At 42.5% G+C, this 22,610-nt stretch overlaps 1 protein-coding gene across 2 annotated transcripts in view; it reads right to left on the reverse strand.

Annotated features, from left to right (window-relative positions):
- Positions 1 to 22,610, reverse strand: part of LOC126175787 (transcriptional regulator ATRX homolog) — a 483,984-nt gene that overhangs the window by 437,483 nt on the left and 23,891 nt on the right. For both annotated transcript variants that reach the window (XM_049922765.1, XM_049922764.1), the window contains exon 2: positions 17,189 to 17,296. In XM_049922765.1, the coding sequence (XP_049778722.1) occupies positions 17,189 to 17,282 (94 nt within the window). In that variant the 5' untranslated portion in view covers positions 17,283 to 17,296. The remainder of the gene's footprint in view (positions 1 to 17,188; positions 17,297 to 22,610) is intronic.

Here is a 22,610-nt window from a genome sequence, read left to right on the forward strand (position 1 = left end):
AAAGCCTGTCGGATGGCTGATTCCAATTGGAGTAAATGGTCAGATCCTCTTGCCCAAAAGCCACACTGATACAGGGACAAAAGATCCCGAGATTCAAGTACCCAACACAATCTGAAGCTGACCATCCTTTCGAGCAATTTACAAAGTACTTTCGTCAGGATAATTGTGTGGTAGTAGAGACATTGGGTTAAGGATGGGGATACTGTCTTACCATTGTGATGGAAAATCACCCATGAGCCAAATGCAACTGAAGACCCTGAGGAGATGTAGCCTCTGGGGAACATCCAAGTGTTGGATCATTTGGTTGTGGATGAAATCCGGGCCTGGGGCTGTGTCTCCTGAAGAGGTAAGAGTGAAGTATTCATATTAGGGCTCAGCGTGGTGCGGGATGAAACAGAGGGGGTCTTTTCAACTCTGCATTTCTGTCGGAGAAAGGTAGCAGGGTAGGAAAAGGATGACGATGCCGTCGCAAAATTTGTCGTGAGATGTTCTGCGAGGACCAATGGATTAGTGCACAGAGCACCTTGGAGGTTCAGACCCTGGAAAGTTGACTGTCGCTGGCAGCCCAGAAGGCTACAGAGCTTGGACCAAATCTGCAATGAAGAGGCATACATCCCCAGGGAGGAAATGTAGTGCTCCCAGCTTTCCTTTTTACTTCACTTCATAAGGTACCGAGCTTTAGCACCGAAACGCTTAAAAGCAAGGAGGTTGGTCTGTGAAAGATGTCGCTTAAATTGCTACTGTGCCCATCGGTGATCCTGGACAGCAACTATGACATCCTTAGTCCACCACTGTTCCGGTCGAAGACAAAAGGGACCTGTGGATAGGGGGACAGCAGTGCCAGCAGCATGAAGAATAGTGGCAGAGGTGCCTTGCATGAGTACATCAATGGAATTCGAGAGCGAGGTGTCGAAGTGCACAGCAGACACATATATAAAGGCCAATTTGCCCTGCGGAGTGCCCAACATGGGGGTCTATCTGCCTGGTGGCAGCAAGGGAACAATAGAATCACCGGAAAGTGGTCACTGTCACAAAGGTCATCATGGGATGACCAATGTAGGGAAACCACAAGGGCAAGGGAGGAGGTCGTGAGATCGATAACAGAGAAGGTGCCATGAGTGGCACTGAAGAGGGTAGGGGAACCATCATTGAGGAGACACAAATCGATGTCAATGATAAGTTGGCCAATTAGGATACCCCTACTCGTTGAAGAGACACTCCTCCACAGAGGATGGTGGGCATTGAAGTCCCCCAAGGAGGAGAAACAGTGGCAGGAGTTGCTGGATTAAGGTAGACAGTGCAATGTAAGGAAGTGGCCTATCTGGAGGGAGGTAGACATTGCAAACCGTGATTGCCGGAGTCATTTGCAATCAAACCACAATTGCTTCCAAGTTGGTGGGTAGGGGGATCCAGTTACTAATGACATTGAACCACACCAAAGTGCAGACCCCACCAGATGCTACCCTGGGGCCAGCACGGTTCTGACAGAATGCCCGATAACCATGAAATGTTGTAGAGTGGTCATCATGGAAATGCATTTCTTGAAGAACAAGACAGAACACAAAAGAAGAGGAGACAAGACACTGCATTTCCAGTTGGTGACGATAGTATCTGTAGTAATTCCACTGGAGAATGTGTGGTGAGAGTCCAGGTTAGACATAAAAAAGCTGAGAAGGCTGTCAGGTCACTCGGTCAGTAGCCATCACTGACAAGGATGGGGTGACATCCATAAGTAATATGTCAGGTTGCAAGGGTGGAGATGGCACCTCCAAGGGATTTATGTTTTTTCTTCTTCTCTTTCACAGGTGGAGGAGGGTAGTAGGGCACAGGGGGAGTACAGGCTTCTGCAAGATCTGGAACCAAAAGAGAGCAGGTGACCTTGGGGTGCACAGATGGTTCATCTCGTGACCGAGTCGTGGTAAGAGTCTTTTAGCCTTAGAGATGCCAGGTGGAGGGGTCCCGGAAGGAACCCTACTACTGACAGGTGCCGAAGAAGGGGGCCACTTCATTGGCTGGGGAGGGAGAGCGGCTCCCTGACAGGAGGTCATGGGAACTGCAGGGGCAGGGAAGGGGGAGGGGAAAGGGACTAGGGTAAGGAAGAGGTAGGAGGAGGAGGAGGAGGAGGAGGAGGAGTTGGAGGTGGAGGAGGGGGGAGGGGGAGGGGAAAGGGAAAAGGGGGAATGGACTACGGTAAGGAAGAGGTACGAGGAGGAAATGAAGTAACAAAAGCAAAATTTGAAGATAGTGACACTGGATGGAGTCTCTCGTATTTTTGGCGAGCCTCAGCATAAGATAAGCGATCCAGGGACTTGTATTCTTGGACTTTCTTTTCTCTCTTGTAAGCCGGGCAATCCGGCATTAGGGGAGTGGCGGTCAACTCGGTTGACACACACAGGTGGCAGAACACAGGGGCTTCCCTCATGGAGTGCGTGGCCACAGTCACCACACAAAGGGTCCGCTGTACAGCGGAGGGACGTATGTCCAAAACGCAAGCACCAAAAGCACCGCATAGGTGGCGGGACATACGGTTTCACATCGCATCTGTAGCACATAACCTTGACATTCTCCGGGAGGGTATCCCCCTCAAAAGATAGAATGAAGGTGCCAGCATCGGTGTGGTTCTCTCTGCGATCCTTCTGCACACATCAAACAAAACAAACACCTCGCTGCTCAAGGTTAGCCCAGAGTTCCTCATCTGTTTGCAGGATGAGGTCCCTACGAAAAATCAGTCCCTGGACCATATTCAGAGATTGGTGAGATGTAATAGACACTGGGACATTGTCAAGACAATTACAGACATGAAGAGCTGTGGACTGGGTAGCAGAAGAATCTCTGATCAACAGGGAGGCCGACCACATCTTACTAAGACTCCACTTCACCAAACTTGTCCTTGATATTCTCCACAAAAAAACAATGGCTTTCTGGTGCTGAATGTGTCCCCATATGTCTTAGTACAGAGGAGGTAATGGGGAAAGTGTTTCATCCCAGGACGGCGAGCCTGGCCCTCTCCCATGGTGTAGCCAGGGAAGCGAAAGTTGCCAGGTCATGGGAAGCAGCATTCAATGATACTTCACCATTCGAAGAGACAGCTATTTGAGAGTGGGCAGATTTTTGCAGATTGATAAGCTTCATGAACCAAGCACCTGCCCTGATACCACCCAATCTCAGCAGGGGCTCTTCCTATGGGCGCCACCCAGCTGGCGCCATAGCAAGGGCAGTCTGGTGCAGCAGCTGTTGCTGGGAGTTCCGATGCTCCAAGAAGATAAGAAACTACTCACTGTCATACATGGTGAGGGAACAGCTCAGGTATCAGTAGTGTGACCCCTGTGTTGTCTCAGGGGGCTCAGCCATATGGGTACATTACAGCACCACCACACACACGGACTAGCTACACGTGCTGGTGACCTAGCAAGGTGGAAGGGGGGTACAGTGGGGAAGGGAGACAAAAATGAAGGGGGGGGGGGGGGGGGGGGGAAGAGGAACCCACTCCGTAGATGCTAGGGAGGGAGTTTTTCCCCAAATGGCTCACGCTAAAAACAGGAAATTTTGAAGTGGAGGTCAAACCTCAAGCAGGGATCTGAACGCCAAAAAAGGATGAAAGACCAGGCAAAAGGAACAAAACTGCAACCAATACAGGAAACCAGGTGGATAGCCATGTCGACATGAATCAGAGGGGCCAAGGAGGGGGCAACAGGGAAGGAGTGAGAAGAGGGAGGGAGAACAGAGTGAAGGAAATGCAGCCAGGGAAGGAAGCACTGGCTGCAATAGCTCGTAGCCCTGTGTGTGCCATGCACAAACTCCTGAAAGAACCGTGAGCCCCCGGGGAGAAGGGCCTAACCTCACTCATTTTTCAACAACACCCTCTACCCACTGCCTTCCTTCATCTGTTCTGTCACCACTCCTAGCCCACACCACCTCATCATCAAACTATGTGCACAACTCCCCCCTGCCTGCTGCTGGAACTGGCTCACTGGGACCACATCCCTGTTCTGTGCACCTGGAGCCTCTCCATCCCAGCCATCAGCCACATGTCCCCAATCCTTCCTCTCACTCCCTCCCTCCTTTCATCCCTAACAATGTGGCCATATAGAGAGGGGTGTGTGTGTGTGTGTGTGTGTGTGTGTGTGTGTGTGTGTGTGTGTGTGTGTGTGTGTGTGTGTGTTTCAAGGCCTCTATTATAACTAGAAGAGTTGTTACCTTTATTCCTTAACTATTTATATTCTGCTAAAACTTTCCTACCATTATTTCCAGTCCTTTATTATGCGTGACCATAAAGATGACTATGTATCCTTGAGTTCCTCAGACCTCTGAACTGACTTTCCCAGATAGTTATAGTGGGTCTTATACTACAACATGTACTCGAGCCATGGTGACTATTGGCATTTTTTCCTACACAATTCACTGCCATATGCCTCACATATGGACAAAAAATATTGTCTGACAACACAATGATGTTTGTTCAAGTACTGGAATCTGTAATCAAGAAAACAGTGGAAATTTGTGAAGTCAACAGCCCAGAGTAACAGGGCTCTGGCAGTAGAAAGACAGCAGATAACAGCAATATTGGTAGTGGGCCCACTCCTCGGGTACTGTTGTGGTCACTGGTAGAGCAACTCCTGGTCACTGACCATCACCGACTTTCATACACTATTTAGAAATCTCACTGATTACTTGTCACAAAATTCATTTACACTCAGCATTGTGGAAGATTGTTAATATGAAAAAAATTAATGATACAGCTGGAAGGCAGCAGTGATAGTTCAAGAAGTGCTGAAGAAGACTATTCTAAAACAGATTCTGACAGTAATGTGAGTAGTGTTTTCTCACACTCGGGAATTTGGGTGGGGGGAGCTTGCCATCAGTCTATCACCACATTGTGAACACTTTCTTCAGATTATAATTGTTAACCCTATGAATGTCAATGTACTGATTTATCGTCACCCCCTACTAACGATAACACTGTCAGGGTGCCGATTCATCGGTACTCTGCTTCGTCTTGTTTAGCTTACAGAATTGGGCACTAGATGGTGTTGGCGTGCTGATTATGGATGCTCTTTGCCTCAAGGTATGTGGAGGTCTATAGCTATCAACAATTTAGCATTGGTTTGGTGAAATAGTGTTCGATTATTCCACTTTTGCATCGTTTGTTTATTGACTTCGTGTTTTGCAGTACACGTTTACATTCTGTTATTGCATTCTACGCAGTTAGCCTTCTTAAACTGAAGCACAGTGTTGGATATATGGAATCAAAATCACATTTATAATATTAAAAAAATAAAAATTATTTGGACTGTCATTCAAATTTCTTTGAAACATTATGATAATCTGTGTAAGACGTAATATTCTACATACTTTTATGGATAAGTGGTAATTTTTTCATATTTTTAAAGTGAATACTGTGTGATATATGGCAATTTAAATAGAATATAGCATAATTGTATAAATATGCATGACATTTTTAGCAAACACCACTCCAAATTGGCTGACTGCAAAAGGATTAATATAGTGATAAATTATTCTGCCACTCATTGTGGAATGAATTAACAATGCAAATACGTAACAATGAAACCAAAAACTGCAAATGTTCAATGATTTGTGAAAATAGTTTCCATTTCCATTATGATGTATAACAAATAACTTCACAATATTGTAGCATATTAGATATTACACAGCTATTTTCAATTTATTAAGTTTGTATATTACAATAAGTAACTGTAAATACATTCACATGTACAAATGTGAGCTGTATGTTGTCAAGGCTTTCATTTTTGCTGCTACAGAATGTGTGTAGTTGCATGTTGCTGTAAGCCATGTAAAGCAACACTGCCATCTGCTTTCTTGAATTGTCAACATCAACTGTCTGTTTCACAGACTACATTGACAAATGCAGAACTTTAGGATCTATTATGGGCAGGAGGGGGCCACTGGTTTCTGATTTTGAAAAACTCAAAAAGCAGACAAATGTGTTTAGCAAAATAGGAATGGATATTGTCATGGTACACCCCAAATGTGTACAATTAGCATGAAGTTCAGAGAAGGAAGAAACCATATGAGAAAGGAAGATAAGGTTTAATATCCCTCTGATAACAAGATCAATAGAGAAAGAACACAAGCTCGAATTGGGCAAGGGTGGGGGAAAAAATTGGCTGTGCCTGTCCAAAGGAACTACTGCACCATCCACCTAAAGTGTTGCAGAGAAAACACAGAAAACTTAAATCTGAATCATTCGACGGGGATTTGAATCATCGTCCCCCCCAAACATGACCCAGTGTCTTACCACTGGATAGTAACCAGTGAAGGAAGATTAGATTTTGATATCCCATCGATGACGATATATTTAGAGAAAGAATACAAAGGCCAAGACAAGAAAGAAAACTAGCAATGGTCTTTTCATAGGAATTACTCTGGCATTCACCATAAGGATTTAGGAAAACAGTAGCAAATATGGTTGGCTAGATGAGGGTTTCAGCTCCACTCTTCTCAAATGTAAGTTACGTTAACCACTGTGTCATCTCACTCTGTGACAAGTCCAAGGGACACTGATTGCTGTAGAACATCCTCCATGCCTCCTTATACCTTCTGGGTGTGATCTGTTGAATGGATATATGCATTTCAGCTAGAATATAAAATGTTTACTTGTGTGGCTGAGAAAATGATGCTGCTCAAATTGGATCATAATCTAGTCAACATCATATTCTTAGCATTAAAAGTATTCAGGGGAACTGGATACCACAGCCTAAAAGCATGCACATAAACTTTGATGTTGTGTTTGTATGAGTTATCTGTGGAATGCTCAAATACAGAGCTAGTTAACTTTAGTATTACCTATTTAATTAATCAACACATACAGTAAACAAGTTGAAATGTACAGAGCTAATATAAATAAGTGTAATTATGTTGAGATAAATGCAAAGCCCATCAGCCAGAGAGTAACTGTGTTTTGGAGCCTGGAGGCTGACCTATTATGGCATCAAAATGAAAAACAGGTGCCAAACAAGAATGATTGTGATACTGTACACAAAAGGTACATTTACTGAACACAGATATTGATAAAAAATGTGAGTGAAAGCTTTTGGAAGTAAGTAAATGTCTTTCTTTCTAGAAAGATGAATCTTCATTGTGTCTACCAATATCATGAAGACGAGATTTAAAAAATGAACAACAACACAGACGATAAGAACAAAAAGTGACAAGTGTAATATAATCACAACAGGAGATTGCAGTGTCATAGTGAGAGGTGATCTTGACAGGATGGAATAGGAAGCACTAATAAAAGAAGACTGCATCTACTTGAGTTTTGTGAGGAACAAACATGGGAATAACAACCACAACCTTCATAATCCATAAAGGAAGGAGGTACACAAGGAAAACTGAGTGAAGAGCAATCCAAGAACAGACAGAAGCCATTGTCAGTGATTCTGTTTTTATCTCATCATCAATGGTGGCAAAAATAACATCCTTTTCATCATTCTATTCAGCCTCAGAAATAAAAAGAAGTCGCAGGGGGCCATGTCCAGTGAATGTGGTGGCTGAGGCAACATAAGTTTTGTTTTTTTGCAAAAAAATCATAAACAAGCACTGAGGTGTGAGCGGGAGCATTATCGTGATGCAATTTCCATGAGTGGTTTTGCACAATTCTGGTTGTTTCCTTACGACTGCTTCACGTGAACAGCATATAACTTCCAGGTAGTATTTCTTACTGACATTAGGACCACAAGGCAGGAACTAATGAAGCACTATACCATTGTAATTGGAGAAAACAGTGAGAAGAACCTTACATGTGATCAAACTTGTCGAATTTTTTTCTGTCTTGGATCTTCAGGCAGTTTTCATTGGGATGAGGGGAACCTGAATTTTATGTAATATCTGTCAACCCACGTTTCATCACATATCATAAACTTGTTTAGAAGTTCCAGATTGCTGTTGATTTCATTCAGAAATTCCTGATTGATGTCTATGTGATGATGTTTTAGGTCAAAATTCAACAATTTTTGAACAAACTTTGTTGCTCCACATTTCATAGCTAAACACCTGAAAAAATTGCTTGGCACAAGCAAAAGTATGTGCGGCATCATCAGCAACCTCTCTAATGGCATTTTAGTGATTTTACAGAAGCATTGTCTTTAGTTCTTCCACACTACTGTCAGTAATTTATGAACTAGGGTGTCCAGGACAGTCATTATCTTCAACATCTTCTTGACCCTCTTTGAAATGTTTATACTACTCTTAAACTCTTACCTTCACCAGAAGCCACAGTCAACATTTTGAATGCAGTGCTGCACTTTATCCCATTTTCAAGCAAAATGTAATGCAAATTCTTTGATCTATCTTTTTCATAAGTAAAAATTCGCCAAGCACTCGAAAACAAGTGCAATGTTTCCCACTATCAACAATAAACTAAATACTCAAAGCAGCTGAAAATCAAAACACACATGAACATGTGTATCAAAAAGATTAAAAAAGTTTTGAAAATGGGATGTATAAAGCCCACAAAATTAAAAAATTCACATTACTCATGGATCTCACAATGTATGCACAGACAGTGAATACCTAATCATTAGTAGTATTACGGTACTTTAACATTGTGGAATAAAATGGAAAATATTATAACAAAAACAGCAGACAAAATACTGAGAAAAATGGACACAAAAAACCATGTATAATAATTGTTGGGATGTTGTCTGACAGTACAGGTACAACACATAATTACAGAACAACTTACTCTGTAACTCACTGTACGGAGAACACAAAACAACTAACAATTGACTTCAAGAACATGTGCGCAGCAACACGTATTGTCACCAAAGATATTAGATGTCAGTAAAATCCGAATCTCAACATGCCCCCAGAATTTTTACAAACAGTTATAAATTAAGGATTGGATCTTAAGTTCGTGGTTCTAGGACTCAATTTCACATCCAACACATTTCTCATGTTTTGGTGCAAGAAGAGCCTTAATCATCGCATCTGCTGTCATAATCATCTGTAAACTGATATTCCATTTGCACAGGATATTCTTGTAGAGCCTGACATACGATGTACCATTCACATGAATGTGCTATGTCTTTGAGAGAAAAAATGGGTTTGTGCTAACTCTCCAGCTGACTGACTGTCATTGAACAGGACGCTATCTGACAATTTTCCAGTACCCAGCTCCTTCATGAATGCTGACAGGTGAATTGCTTCGTCTGTTCCAGAGAGGCCCATGTACTAACTCAAATTAGCATCTGCGAAATTGAAGATTCCTTCCTTATCCCTGATGTAGGTCAGTTTCTTGTTTATGGTTTCTTAGTGGTATCTAAGAATTCAATTATAGACACCTGCCATTGAATAAAAGTATAGCTGTTGTTATACAGGTTTAGCTTACTGACTGCATAGCGTATGACAGTTCGAGTACTAATGGCGATTTACATCCATGCTCCAACCGTTTCACTGAATTGATATCAAGTACTGCCTTCTGTACTCAGAGCTATACCATCCAACTTGCTCCCACTTGCGAATGGTGTCCTCACAGGCTTGCAGTCATCCATTCTGAACTGGTGTAAAGCTTCGCTGATATAGCCACTTTATATGTAATTTCGTCAGCAGACTGATTTACATTGGTCAACAGACTGATTTACTTTGATATATGGATAGCTACTTATGGCACTAAGATCCTTGATATCAAATCTGGTAGACAACTCGTCCTTGATTTGTTTTGTACTTCTATATCTGCTGAAGTGATTATAATGTTATGTACATAAATGAGTAGGAAGATTGTTGCTTTTCCTACACTGTCTATAAAGCTGCATGGATCTGCATTGGTGTGTTGCAATACAATCAATGTTAAGGTGCAATTTCCAACAGTGCAACTAAGCATGTGTATCTGTACAAGCAAATTTCCTAGAAATGTGTATAAGGTGCATTGCTACTCGCCTTTGGTGGGAATCTTTGCACTTTTTAGTAGACGACTGGTAACTCAGGCCCATGAGCGTTAGATTGTGTAATGAGTTAAGGTTATGCTGTGAAGCGAATTACGTGCAATAATGTCTGTTGACTCCAAAGAAAGAACGCTTAAGTTTATAGATAATTACAGATGAAGAAGAAAGTTGTATGCAGTGCCCCTTCTGAAGATTATCTGAATAAAAATTCGAAATCTGTTGCCCTGAAAAATGCTCAAGTTTATATATGTTTACAGACAAAGAAGAAAGTTGTATGCAGTGCTCCTTCTGAAAATGATTTGAATAAAAATTTGAGATCTGTTACCCTGAGCGTCTAGTATTATATAAAAGCTCCCCAAAGATATTTTTGTAAAGAATAAGATACAGTAAGTTCAGAAATAGAAAAACTGAGAAGAATAAGCCAAAAATTTATGTAAAGTGTGGGCCTATATGAAAACTGTGGACGAATATTCATGCTATGGCACAATAACTGAGGAGCCTGACAGCTGAACAACAGAAGTGACGGGGTGTGTTTAGCTTCTCAAGAAACTACTAAAACCTGAAATACAGAATAGAAAATACAACCTTCAATCTAGTTGATCCTGGCATCTATGAAATTCCCAAATATCTCAAGTGCAAGGATGTTAATCTACATTCATTTCTCACAGTTAAAGTTATGTAACCAAATAAAATACAAATGATGCATTGAGAGTTAATTAACCTTCATATAACAACGAAGAACCTCCATGCAATATTTCCCAGTTTCAGGAATAATCACTTACACCTTTTGTTTTGAAATGAGGAATACATAGTTCACACTGGTATATAAGTCACCATTTACTAGCTAATAAAATTTTAATGCCAGCCTAATCACTGCGGTTTTCCATGCAGAAAATCTAAAATCTCACTGTGATCTCCTTTGAAATTTGCAGACAAAACTTTGTCTTCACTTCATATTTCTTGTAGCTTTGTTATTTTGATACTTCTTTACCGACAGCTGTTTTTGTGCTTTCTTTTTCTGTCACCTTTTCATCATAATAAATGCAACAAAAACTCCCAAGCAAAGAAGGGAATTCATAGCAGACTGTTTGCACAATGAGGCAACACGTGGACATGAGAACGTCCACGCGTACATGCATTCTTTTCACAAATTTTCTTGCATGTCCTTTTATTCCCGTGTGTCTGTGATTGGGCATGACAAAAGAGGCATCTTGTGGACACACCTTTAGGGCCGCATTCAATTTGGCATGCCATTGTTGACCAGCATGGCACAGTCCATAAATGGCTTTTCTAAGTTCACACACTTTATCATCAGATTTCAATGTCTGTGGCATGTCACTTGCCTTCTTGAGTACATGATTATCTTTCTCCATGTCTATCATTTTCTGTACGAAATCAACCTGTGAGCCCAGCAGTGTTGATATACAGCTGTGATACATGCAAATCAAATTTGTTGGGCACAGCCATGAGAGATTCGAATGTTAAAACTGGAGAGAATGTGTCCACAAAGTCTACTCCATGCTGCTGGTTGAATCATCGTGTAACTATTCTTGCTTTTCTTCTCTGAAAAGAGCCATAAATGTATTTATTCCTACACTCAATTACTATTTCATTTGTTGGTCTGTTTCATTTCCAGCTATCATTTTTTCACTACTGACCTGATCTCATCATATATGGCCTCAAACCATTCTTGCCGATATGGAGTATGTAATGCATCATTGACACTGACCTCTGTTAAATTTGAAATGAAGTTAGCATCATGAATTGAAACATCTGATGAATCCACACCTGGCACAGGTGTAGATTCATCAGATGTTCAAGAATTATTGACTTCATTACATGATAAGTCACCGTCAGGATTGAATCATTGGCTTGTAGTGACTGGAAGCCTGTCTTCTTCAAAGCTGTACAATGTTTCATCAGAATGAGATTTTCACTCTGCAGCGGAGTGTGCACTGATATGAAACTTCCTGGCAGATTAAAACTGTGTGCCGGACCGAGACTCGAACTCGGGACCATTGCCCTTCGCGGGCAAGCGCTCCACCAACTGAGCTACCCAAGCACGACTCGCGCCCCATCCTCACAGCTTTACTTCTGCCAGTACCTCATCTCCTACCTTCCAAACCTTACAGAAGCTCTCCTGCAGGAGAGCTTCTGTAAGGTTTGGAAGGTAGGAGATGAGGTACTGGCAGAAGTAAAGCTGTGAGGATGGGGTGCGAGTCGTGCTTGGGTAGCTCAGTTGGTGGAGCGCTTGCCCGCAAAGGGCAAAGGTCCTGAGTTCGAGTCTCAGTTCGGCACACAGTTTTAATCTGCCAGGAAGTTTCAATGTTTCATCATCTTACAATGGCTCTGGTTCAGTGTTTGAATCATGACTGAAATCTCCTACCACAGAATTCATGCTGATGTCTCCTACTTCGTGATGATCTGTGGCTCAAAACTGTCAGGTTCAATGAAATTCACATCTCCTGACATGAGAATCCTGCAATCTCTTGGTATACACACATGGGATTTTGAACAGTTGGGATGGACTAGAAAAATTATTTCTTTGCCTTTAGGATCAAACTTTCCTTTGCTTGGAAATTTATATAGGATGACAACCTTTTGACCAAATGTACAAAGATCAGATATGGCACATTTTCTCTTCTGCCACTTCTCGTATGGCATTCCATCAGACAGTGCTTTAGTTAAGCAATGATTTTAGATGTAGGTAGCCGTGTTGATGGCTTTGGCTAAAATGATTCGGGTAACATACAACGAGCCACTGTAACCAACAAATGTTCTTTCCTTCAGCAACACCTTTCTGCTGTTGTGTGCATGGAGCTGTTAGACATCACTGAATTCCTGCCATTCTGAGGATTGAGACGATTATTTCATTGCAGTAATCCTTGCTGTTGTCTGACTGAAAGAATTTAATTTTATGAGCAGTCAGAATGCCAGCTAGGTTTTTCAGTTTAGCAAATTTGTCAACAACAACTCCCTTATGTCAAAGGAAATAAACCTGACACCATCTGCTGCAGTCATCTATAAAGTTCACAAAATTTCACACAACCTTGAGCAGTTTCTCTCACTGGCCCACACTCATCAGAGTGGATTAACTCCAGAAATTTGAGTCCCCTTCTATGAGGTTTCTCAAATGTCACTGCGTGGTAGTTATCCACAACTTCTGCCACTGAAATGAAATTGATTCCAAGTTTTGGCGTGGAGAAAGTGTTCTTTTATTGTCTACGCATCAGAAAACATTGGGGTCATAGTACTTTTCTGCTTGTTCATGAAACATTTACCTGGTTTAACAAACACAGAAGTACTAGCACTTTCAATGTCTTTCTGAATCCTTATGTTGTGCTCTTCCAACATTTTTACCTTTAGCATTACAGCATCTGGTAGGTTACCCTACGATTCAATAGCACATCTAAAACTGTCGCAGATATCTGGAAGACTGATGAGCAGCATTATTGACAGCAGATCACCACTTATGCTGACATCCGTTGCCTGTTATATATTTACAGCATCAAAGAATTCGTTAAGGTGATGTATCACATCATGCATTTTGTGAAGCACAAGGCATTTGAGCAGCATGGCTTTGTGAGCAGGTCCTTTAGATGCAACGATTAATTCAAGTTTAAGCCATACCTGACATGATGTAGCACATGTCTTTATTTGCTTCGGTTCAGTAGGACTAATAGATAAAATCAAGTCTGTCTTTGCTTTTCTGTCAGCCACTAGCCATGCTTTGTGTGCACCTTGCAGCAGCGAGCACTTTGCCTTCGTCTGACACTGCAGGTTGCAGTATGCCTCTAAACATGTATCCCCTAAGTGTCATTTTTGGTGATAAAGCTTCAATTTATATTCTCCATGCATTGAAATTATCACATGGTAGCGTTTCTACTTGAACTCCACATGCAGCAGTCATAAGCACCATATTCATCGTGTTAACGAACTTTATAATTTCTGCACTTTTAAGCTTATCAATTTGAGTTTTCATCTAATTGGAAAATGTTGCTTTTCCTGATTCCATAACTTGGGGACCATAACCTGTTGGTATTCATTTTGACAACATACACAAATGTAATTACAGAACAACTTTTTCATAACTCAATGCATGGAGGATAACACAAAACTACAAACAACTGACTTGAAGAATACGTGCATAACGACATTGATAGACACCAATTACATAGTGGTAAAATTTGAATCTCAACAATGACAGAAATTCAGAAAAAGAAGCACAGTAGAAGGTCAAGAAAGATACAGTGTCATGAACACCATTAAACAAAAATGCAGAAGGGCTAGGGAACTGTGGATGAATGATACATGTTAAGACACGGCAACAAACATGAAAATGGAAATGGAATGACAGGTAAAACACAGAGAAAGATAAATTACAATTCACAACAAAGAAAAATTATCTGTGGCAAGAGATAAAAAGGAAAACCTATTTCTGAATATAGATGAAATAGCCAACAGATGACAGGAACATTTTGAAGAATATCCCAGAAAAGACACTGCTCTAGAGACAGAATAAATAGAAGAAAGAGAAATGAAAGCATATCAATCAGAATCTGAAGCACCAATGTCAGAACTGAGACCAAAGAGCTCCAAGCCAAAGGCGAGTTGCCAGCTGACCTCTGACAAAACTGGAAAGACAAAAAATTAAAGATGAACTTTTCAAAATCGTCAACAGTTATGATCTGAGTCCCTTCAACATGATTCAGTAAAAAAGTAAGATATTACTCATCAGGAAAAGGGGACAGGGTAGACTGCTCAAATTATGGAACAGGTCCCATCTGTAATAAATAAAATCAAATGTGAAATAGGACTAAAATTGTAGAGTATCAGTGTGGTTTTAGACCAAAAACAGTGTCAAGACATACCATCGTAGCTTGATGACAAGGAAAGGAGGTTGGGCTTAACTAGGGATACTTACACAGCCTTAATTTAGGCATCAGAAAGAAGGCTCTGCTGTGGCCAGTGGTAGCCTTGTGACAGTCTACGTGTTAAACATGCACTAACTCTAAGATTAGTGGAAAACAAAATAAAGGTAAAATTAGAAAAGTTGTAAGACACGCATTACTGCCAGATTTGTTTAAGCTTTCCACTCACAAAGTCGTGAGGGTCCTCAAAGTAAAACCATTTGGTGCTAAAGTGAACAGAATTCCCACTCACTGTTAAAATTTTCATGCCAGCGTTGAGTGATAATCAAGTTGTGCGCCATGGACACAAGCCCATCCTACCTGGGGCATGCACACTGTACAATGAACTTTTTCTGCAACCCCCCCCCCCCCCCCCCCGAGTATTTCTCTATCCATGTCCTGCTTTAACACTAACAGTTTAATGACAAAGATAAGACTTTATATTATATACTTATTTGGGAACACACACACACACACACAATTTTTTACCTTCATTTTGAATAGAAAGATCATTCTGGGTCTTTCAGACAATTCGTGTACTTTCTATCAGATTCATGGTTTTGGACACAGAACTGATGGGGTGGGTGTTTTATTATTCAAAATGTATATTTAATGTTATTTTTGTTTTTAAGCTGTTCCAGATGCAATTAACATATAACTAATTAAGCAAAGTATCACTGGTTGTATGAAGTTGAGAATAAAAGTTCCCTTAGGGGTACATGAAGAAAAGAACATTGCCAAATTTTAGTGACTATCTACATTCCCCTTTACTGAAAAATCATTAGAATTTCAACATTAACGTTTACTCAGACAATAATTTGTGTGGATGGTAAATACACTGAACAAAGAATTATTTTACCACCTACATACATAGAAAGCATACATATGCACACGTACCTGTTCATACCTTATAGCCTTTTGAAAGTAACATACAATATTTCATGACCATGAAGAAGTACTAGTTACATTCACACATTCATGCTGAAGTTTGACAGTGAAGTCTATCTCTAGCTATCAATGTAAACAATCTGTAACCATGTTTGCACCTCTTTGGACAGCTAAAAATGATAACTGAAGCTTCCTGATCTCTGGCACTTTCAGTTCCAAGCAAAACATTCAATTGTTTCGGTAGTGATAAATCATCACTGTCAGCTGCATTATGTTATCAACAGTCATCACGATTATTGTCATCCCAATAATTGCTTTTTCTGAATTCTTGTAAGTGCTATTAGCTCACTTTTTCATTCATGTTTATGAGCTGACATTCACTTAATAGTGAACTTTGTGTCACAATCAAACTGCTGAAAGCACAGAGGTGTGGGAATGGAAGAAATCATATGACCGAATAAAAATTTTCCTCAAGATAAAGTCAACGTGATATCCACTCTGTAATGATGATTCATATTCTAACACTATATTTAATTGAAGAAATTCAAAGAAATTAATGAAATATGACAAATATTTCTCATGAAAGAATACTTTCAACATCTGGCAGTATATGCTTAAAAAGCAACTGATTAAATTGCTAAAGAATTTACAAAACTTTATCTTATTGATTACGTCCCCAAACAATATAAAAAGTTGTTATCATACATGTGTTCTCTTTGTGTCACCTCGACATTTACTGAATGGGAATTATTGGCGACGGGTGCAATCCAATGGTAAGAGGGAGACAGAACTTCAATAAATTTAAATAAAAATGTAATTGTTCATTTATTTAAAAATAAATTTATAAAGTAGCACCATTTATTAAACTTTTGATACCAGCCAAAAAATCCATATTTAATGCCAGAAGTATGAAAAACTCGTTAAGTAAATAAACACATACATTTTGAAAACACTTCATTTTTAGAAATAAACTTTTTATTCACCTCTCCTTGAAATAAGATACATTATTTTTCTCTAGAAATGTTGGCAATCCTTTTCATGGTTCATGCATAACTAAAAAGGCTGAAAAAGTAAATACATGGAATTACTCAAACCCAGAGACTGAGTGAAAACATTTGTATCACTGACATAAATGTTACTAAGCTTCTGCTTGGCACACAGCACTAGCTAATTGTATCAAATAGGACAAAACATCTCAGCAATTGGGAAAGCATGCTGTTTATGGCTTTCCCAACAGAATTTTGTCAAGGTTCTTAGGTACTATACTGAGCAGCATTGCAAAGACTTTATAAAATTCTGACACAGCACCTGCCCCTCTGCTTTCAAGTGGAGGAGATTGCATCATTTCCAATAAGATGTACACTAAATACAATTTTTTACCATGTAACACCACATTCTGCCATCAGCAGTAACAAATTAGGAAAGTTATCAATGCTCTCAAGTAGATACTTTAAATCAATAAGAACTGACCCCTCTTTGATCCATTTCCGTCTCCTGAATTTTCTGTGTCAGAATCATTTTCTGTGTCTTCGTCAGAACTGCTTCCTGAAGATATCTTAGGCATATCTGTATGTACACCTGCAACATGATTCAATTCCATCCAGTTAAAAGATAGAAAATAAATACTTAAGAATAATATTTAGAGATTATCTATGAAAATATAATACCGACACATTCTTTGGGGATAAAACACATGGTTTAAGTTTTTCATATGCATTAGTTTGAAACACAATACCAACAGCAGCCAATCAGAAATACAATACGTTCATTGACATAAAATAACAATCACGTACAATGGCAGAAGTGCAAAATGTCACTGACTTGCAGCAAACTAAAGAGCTTTTGATAATTCAAAATTAATATTTCTGGAATCAACACTGTTGCAAGGGGAATTTCTTCAGTTAGGGAGACATTGATAATCGACAAGACAGTCAAATGATGATCACAATAATAGCCTCTATATATAAACGGAAATGTCCTGACTGATTCATTGACTCATCATTGCCCAGCCCAACCACTAAGGATGGAAACTTAAACAATGGAAAGTATAGGTTGGAAAATCGTTTCTCAATCTCAATACCTACTCTCCCATCCTCTTCACTTGGACCTCCTCAATCCGGTGTGCCACCTTCTTGGACATTGAGCTCCTCCTTTCTAATAGCTCCAGCCTCACCTCTGTCCACATTAAACCCACTAACCACCAAGTGTACCTGCGTTTCGACAGCTGCCATCCCTCCCGTACAGCCTGGCCACCTCAGTATGGCATATCTGCAGTGACAGGCTTTCCCCCCTCCAGTATGTTGAAGGTATCACAAAGGTCTTCACAGATAGGCACTGTCCCACAGACCTAGTCAGCGAACAGATTTCCCCTGTCATATCCCCACACGCCTGCAATCTTCCCACCACTTACTTCTAAAAACCAATTACAAAGGAGTTCTCCCTTCATCACCCAAAACCACCATGAACTGGAACAACTGAACCACTTCCTTTACCACAGCTTCGATTATCTAGCATCATGCCCCGAAATTAGGGACATCCTACCCAAGCTCCTACTGCCACCTCCTAAAACAGTGTTCCATTGCCCATCTAACTTGCACAACATCTTACTCCATCCCTGTGTGGCTCCTAATCCCAATCCCTTGTCACAGGGATCACAGCCCTGTGGAAGACCAAGGTGCCGGCCTGCCCAATCCACCACCTCCTATTCCAGTCCTGTCACAGGATTATCCTACACCATCAAATGTCGGGCCACCTGGGAAAGCAGCCATATCAGCTCTGCTGTAATCACTGCTCAGCTTTTTGTATTGGTATGACTATCAATCACCCATCCACCAGAATTAATGGCAACATGAACATATCATGCTCAATTTCAATGGCATCTTCACAACCCATGCCATCTGAATTCTCTGTTCCCAAAATTACTCCAGCCTTGACCTGTGGTAACCTACTGTCCCCACACCCTCCACCCAAATGTTCCTGCCTCCTCTATCCCGTCACCTCCTCCCAATTTTTCCACCCTCACCCTCAGTGTATGCTGCTCTCTGCTGTTGCACCCATCAGTCTTTTTTCCCTTCTCTGCTCTTCCTCTTTCCATTTCCTATCCTCCCCCTCTCTCACACACACTCTTGACACTGCACCAGGAGGCCTTGTGCTGCCATCTCTGTTCCCTGCATGCTACAGCAGGCAGCACTGATTCTTCTTCCCCACCCTGCTATCCTTCCTTTTTCCCCACCCCACCCCAGTCTGCTGCTCACGTTTGAAGCATTTCAATTGTATTCTGCATGGAGCGGCACATTATATATATATATATATATATGGAACCTCATTACCTTGGCCAGCTTCATCCTAACCCACAACTTCTTCACTTTTGAAGGCCAGACATACCAACAATTAAAGGGAACAGCCATGGGTACCAGGATTGCACCCTCGTATGCCAACCTATCTATGGGTCGCTTAGAGGAAGCCTTCTTGGTTACCCAAACCTGCCAACCCAAAGTTTGGTACAGATTTATTGATGACATCTTCATGATCTGGACTCACAGTGAAGAAGAACACCAGAATTTCCTCTCCAACCTCAACTCCTTCGGTTCCATCAGATTCGCCTGGTCCTACTCCAAGTCCCATGCCAGTTTCCTCGACGTTGACTTCCATCTGTCCAATGGCCAGCTTCACACATCCATCCACATCAAACCCACCAACAAGCAACAGTACCTCCATTATGACAGCTGCCACCCATTCCATATCAAACAGTCCCTTCCCTACAGCTTAGGTCTTCATGGCAGACGAATCTGCTCCAGTCCTGAATCCCTGAATCATTATACCAACAACCTGATAACAGCTTTCGCATCCCGCAACTACCCTCCCAACCTGGTACAGAAGCAAATTACCAGAGCCACTTCCTCATCCCCTCAAACCCAGAACCTCCCACAGAACAACCCCAAAAGTGCTCCACTTGTGACAGGATACTTTCCGGGACTGGATCAGACTCTGAATGTGGCTCTCCAGCAGGGATACGACTTCCTCAAATCCTGCCCTGAAATGAGATCCATCCTTCACGAAATCCTCCCCACTCCACCAAGAGTGTCTTTCCGCCATCCACCTAACCTTCGTAACCTCTTGGTTCATCCCTATGAAATCCCCAAACCACCTTTCCTACTCTCTGGCTCCTACCCTTGCAACCGTCCCCGGTGTAAAACCTGTCCCATGCACCCTCCCACCACCACCTACTCCAGTTGCCCAGACTACTCTAAGAATGCACCGCGAGGCACAAGTTCACAACAACAACTAAAAGGGAAAACACGATAAAAGACAGACTGACAGGCATAGGATTAAAAAACAACATCATCAAATGTCCGTAGCGAGGTTTGTCAAATTGATAAAACGAAGAACACGAGCAGCTGCTCGTGGGTCACCCGCTAAAATGGCATCGAAAGTATTAGGCAGGTTAAGATCGAGGCGCAGTGTGTTAAGATCTGGACAGGACATTAAAATGTGTAACCGTCAGCAAGTGCCCACATGGGCAGAACGGCGCCGGTGCAGCCGTCAGCAGATGGCGATGGCTGAACCGGCAGTGTCCAATTCTTAACCGGGCTAAAACGACCTCCTCCCGCCGAGAAGGGCGTGAGGAGGACGTCCAAGCCACGGGAAGAGGTTTTAAGGCCCGAAGCTTGTTGTCGGTAAGTGCAGCCCAATCGGCATGCCACAGCGATAAGATGCGCCGACAAATGACCCTGCTAAAATCGGACGAAGGGACACAACAAGAAGCTGTCCGAGGCTGGAGGACCGCAGCCTTGGCCGCGGCATCTGCAGCTTCGTTCCCAGGGATACCGACATGGCCAGGAACCCACATAAAGCTAACCGGAGAACCGACGTCCACCAGCTGCTGAAGAGAGCGTTGGATCCGGTGTACGAAAGGGTGAACCGGGTACGGATCACTGAGGCTCTGGATGGCGCTCAGGGAATCTGAGCAGATGACATAAGCAGAATGTCGGTGGCGGCAGATGTAAAGCACAGCCTGGTAGAGGGCAAAGAGCTCAGCTGTGAAGACCGAACAATGGCCATGGAGCCGGTATTTGAAACTTTGTGCCCCGACAATAAATGAACACCCGACCCCGTCATTGGTCTTAGAGCCATCTGTATAAATGAAAGTCATGTTGATGAACTTCGAACGAAATTCCAAAAAACGGGAGTGGTAGACCGAAACGGGGGTGACCTCTTTTGGGAGCGAGCTGAGGTCAAGGTGAACGCGGACCTGAGCCTGGAGCCAAGGCGGCGTGCGGCTCTCGCCCACTCGAAAGGTTGCAGGGAGTGAAAAATTAAGGTGTTGAAGGAGGCGACGAAAGCGAACTCCAGGGTGTAGCAGGGCAGAGACATACAACCCGTATTGACGGTCAAGAGAGTCGTCAAAAAAGGAACGATAAGACGGATGGTCGGGCATTGACAGTAGCCGACAGGCATACCGACAAAGCAGTATATCGCGCCGGTAGGTGAGCGGCAATTCGCCAGCATCAGCATGAAGACTCTCTACGGGACTGGTATAAAATGCTCCGATCGCAAGTCGTAAACCCCGATGTTGTATGGAGTTGAGGCGGCGTAAGATGGATGGCCGTGCAGAGGAGTATACGAAGCTCCCATAATCCAGCTTGGAGCGGACGATCGACCGATATAGACGAAGCAGGACGGTTCGATCCGCTCCCCACGACATACCACTAAGAACACGGAGGACATTTAAAGAACAGGTACAACGGGCGGCCAAATATGACACATGTGGAGACCAGCTAAGTTTCCTGTCAAATGTAAGGCCTAAAAATTTGGTTGTCTCCACGATTGGGAGAGCAACGGGACCGAGTCGTAAGGACGGTGGGAGAAACTCTTTGTAGCGCCAGAAGTTAATACAGACCGTCTTCTCGGCAGAAAAACAGAAGCCATTGGCGACACTCCAGGAGGAAAGACGGTCAAGAGGACGCTGAAGACAGCGCTCCAGGACACGTGTACACTGCGCGCTGCAATAGATGGTAAAATCGTCCACGAAAAGGGAGCCTGATACATCAGCTGGGAGGCAATCCATTATTGGATTGATCGTGATGGCGAAGAGAGCGACACTCAAAACTGAGCCCTGTGGCACCCCATTCTCCTGGCGAAAGGTGTCGGACAGGACAGAACCCACACGTACCCTGAACTGTCGATCCATTAAAAAGGAACGAATAAAAAGAGGGAGGCGACCGCGAAGGCCCCATGTATCCATGGTGCGGAGAATGCCCGCCCTCCAACAGGTGTCGTAAGCCTTCTCCAAATCAAAGAACACAGCCGCGGTCGGGCGCTTCCGCAAGAAGTTATTCATAATGAAGGTCGACAAGGTAACCAGATGGTCAACAGCAGAGCGGCGCCTACGAAATCCACATTGTACATTGGTAAGTAGGCGTCGAGACTCGAGCAGCCAAACCAATCGAGAGTTAACCATTCGCTCCATCACTTTACAGACACAGCTGGTAAGCGAGATAGGTCGATAACTGGAAGGCAAGTGCTTGTCCTTCCCCGGCTTAGGAATCGGGACAACAATAGACTCGCGCCAGCATGCGGGAACATGTCCCTCAATCCAGATGCGATTGTATGTACGAAGAAGAAAACCTTTACCCGCAGGAGAAAGGTTCTTCAGCATCTGAATATGAATAGAATCAGACCCTGGAGCGGAGGACCGTGATCGGCCAAGTGCGGTTTCGAGTTCCCGCATGGTGAATGGGGAATTATAACTTTCACAATTCGAGGAGTGGAAGTCAGGTGGCCTAGCCTCCTCTGCCTGTTTGCGGGGGAGGAAGGCAGGGTGGTAATGAGCGGAGCTCGAAACCTCTGCGAAAAAGCGGCCGAAGGCATTGGAGACAGCCTCAGGGGCCAC

This window comes from Schistocerca cancellata, chromosome 3, assembly GCF_023864275.1.
Source record: "Schistocerca cancellata isolate TAMUIC-IGC-003103 chromosome 3, iqSchCanc2.1, whole genome shotgun sequence".
In the NCBI taxonomy this organism is placed as follows: Eukaryota; Metazoa; Arthropoda; class Insecta; order Orthoptera; family Acrididae; genus Schistocerca; species Schistocerca cancellata.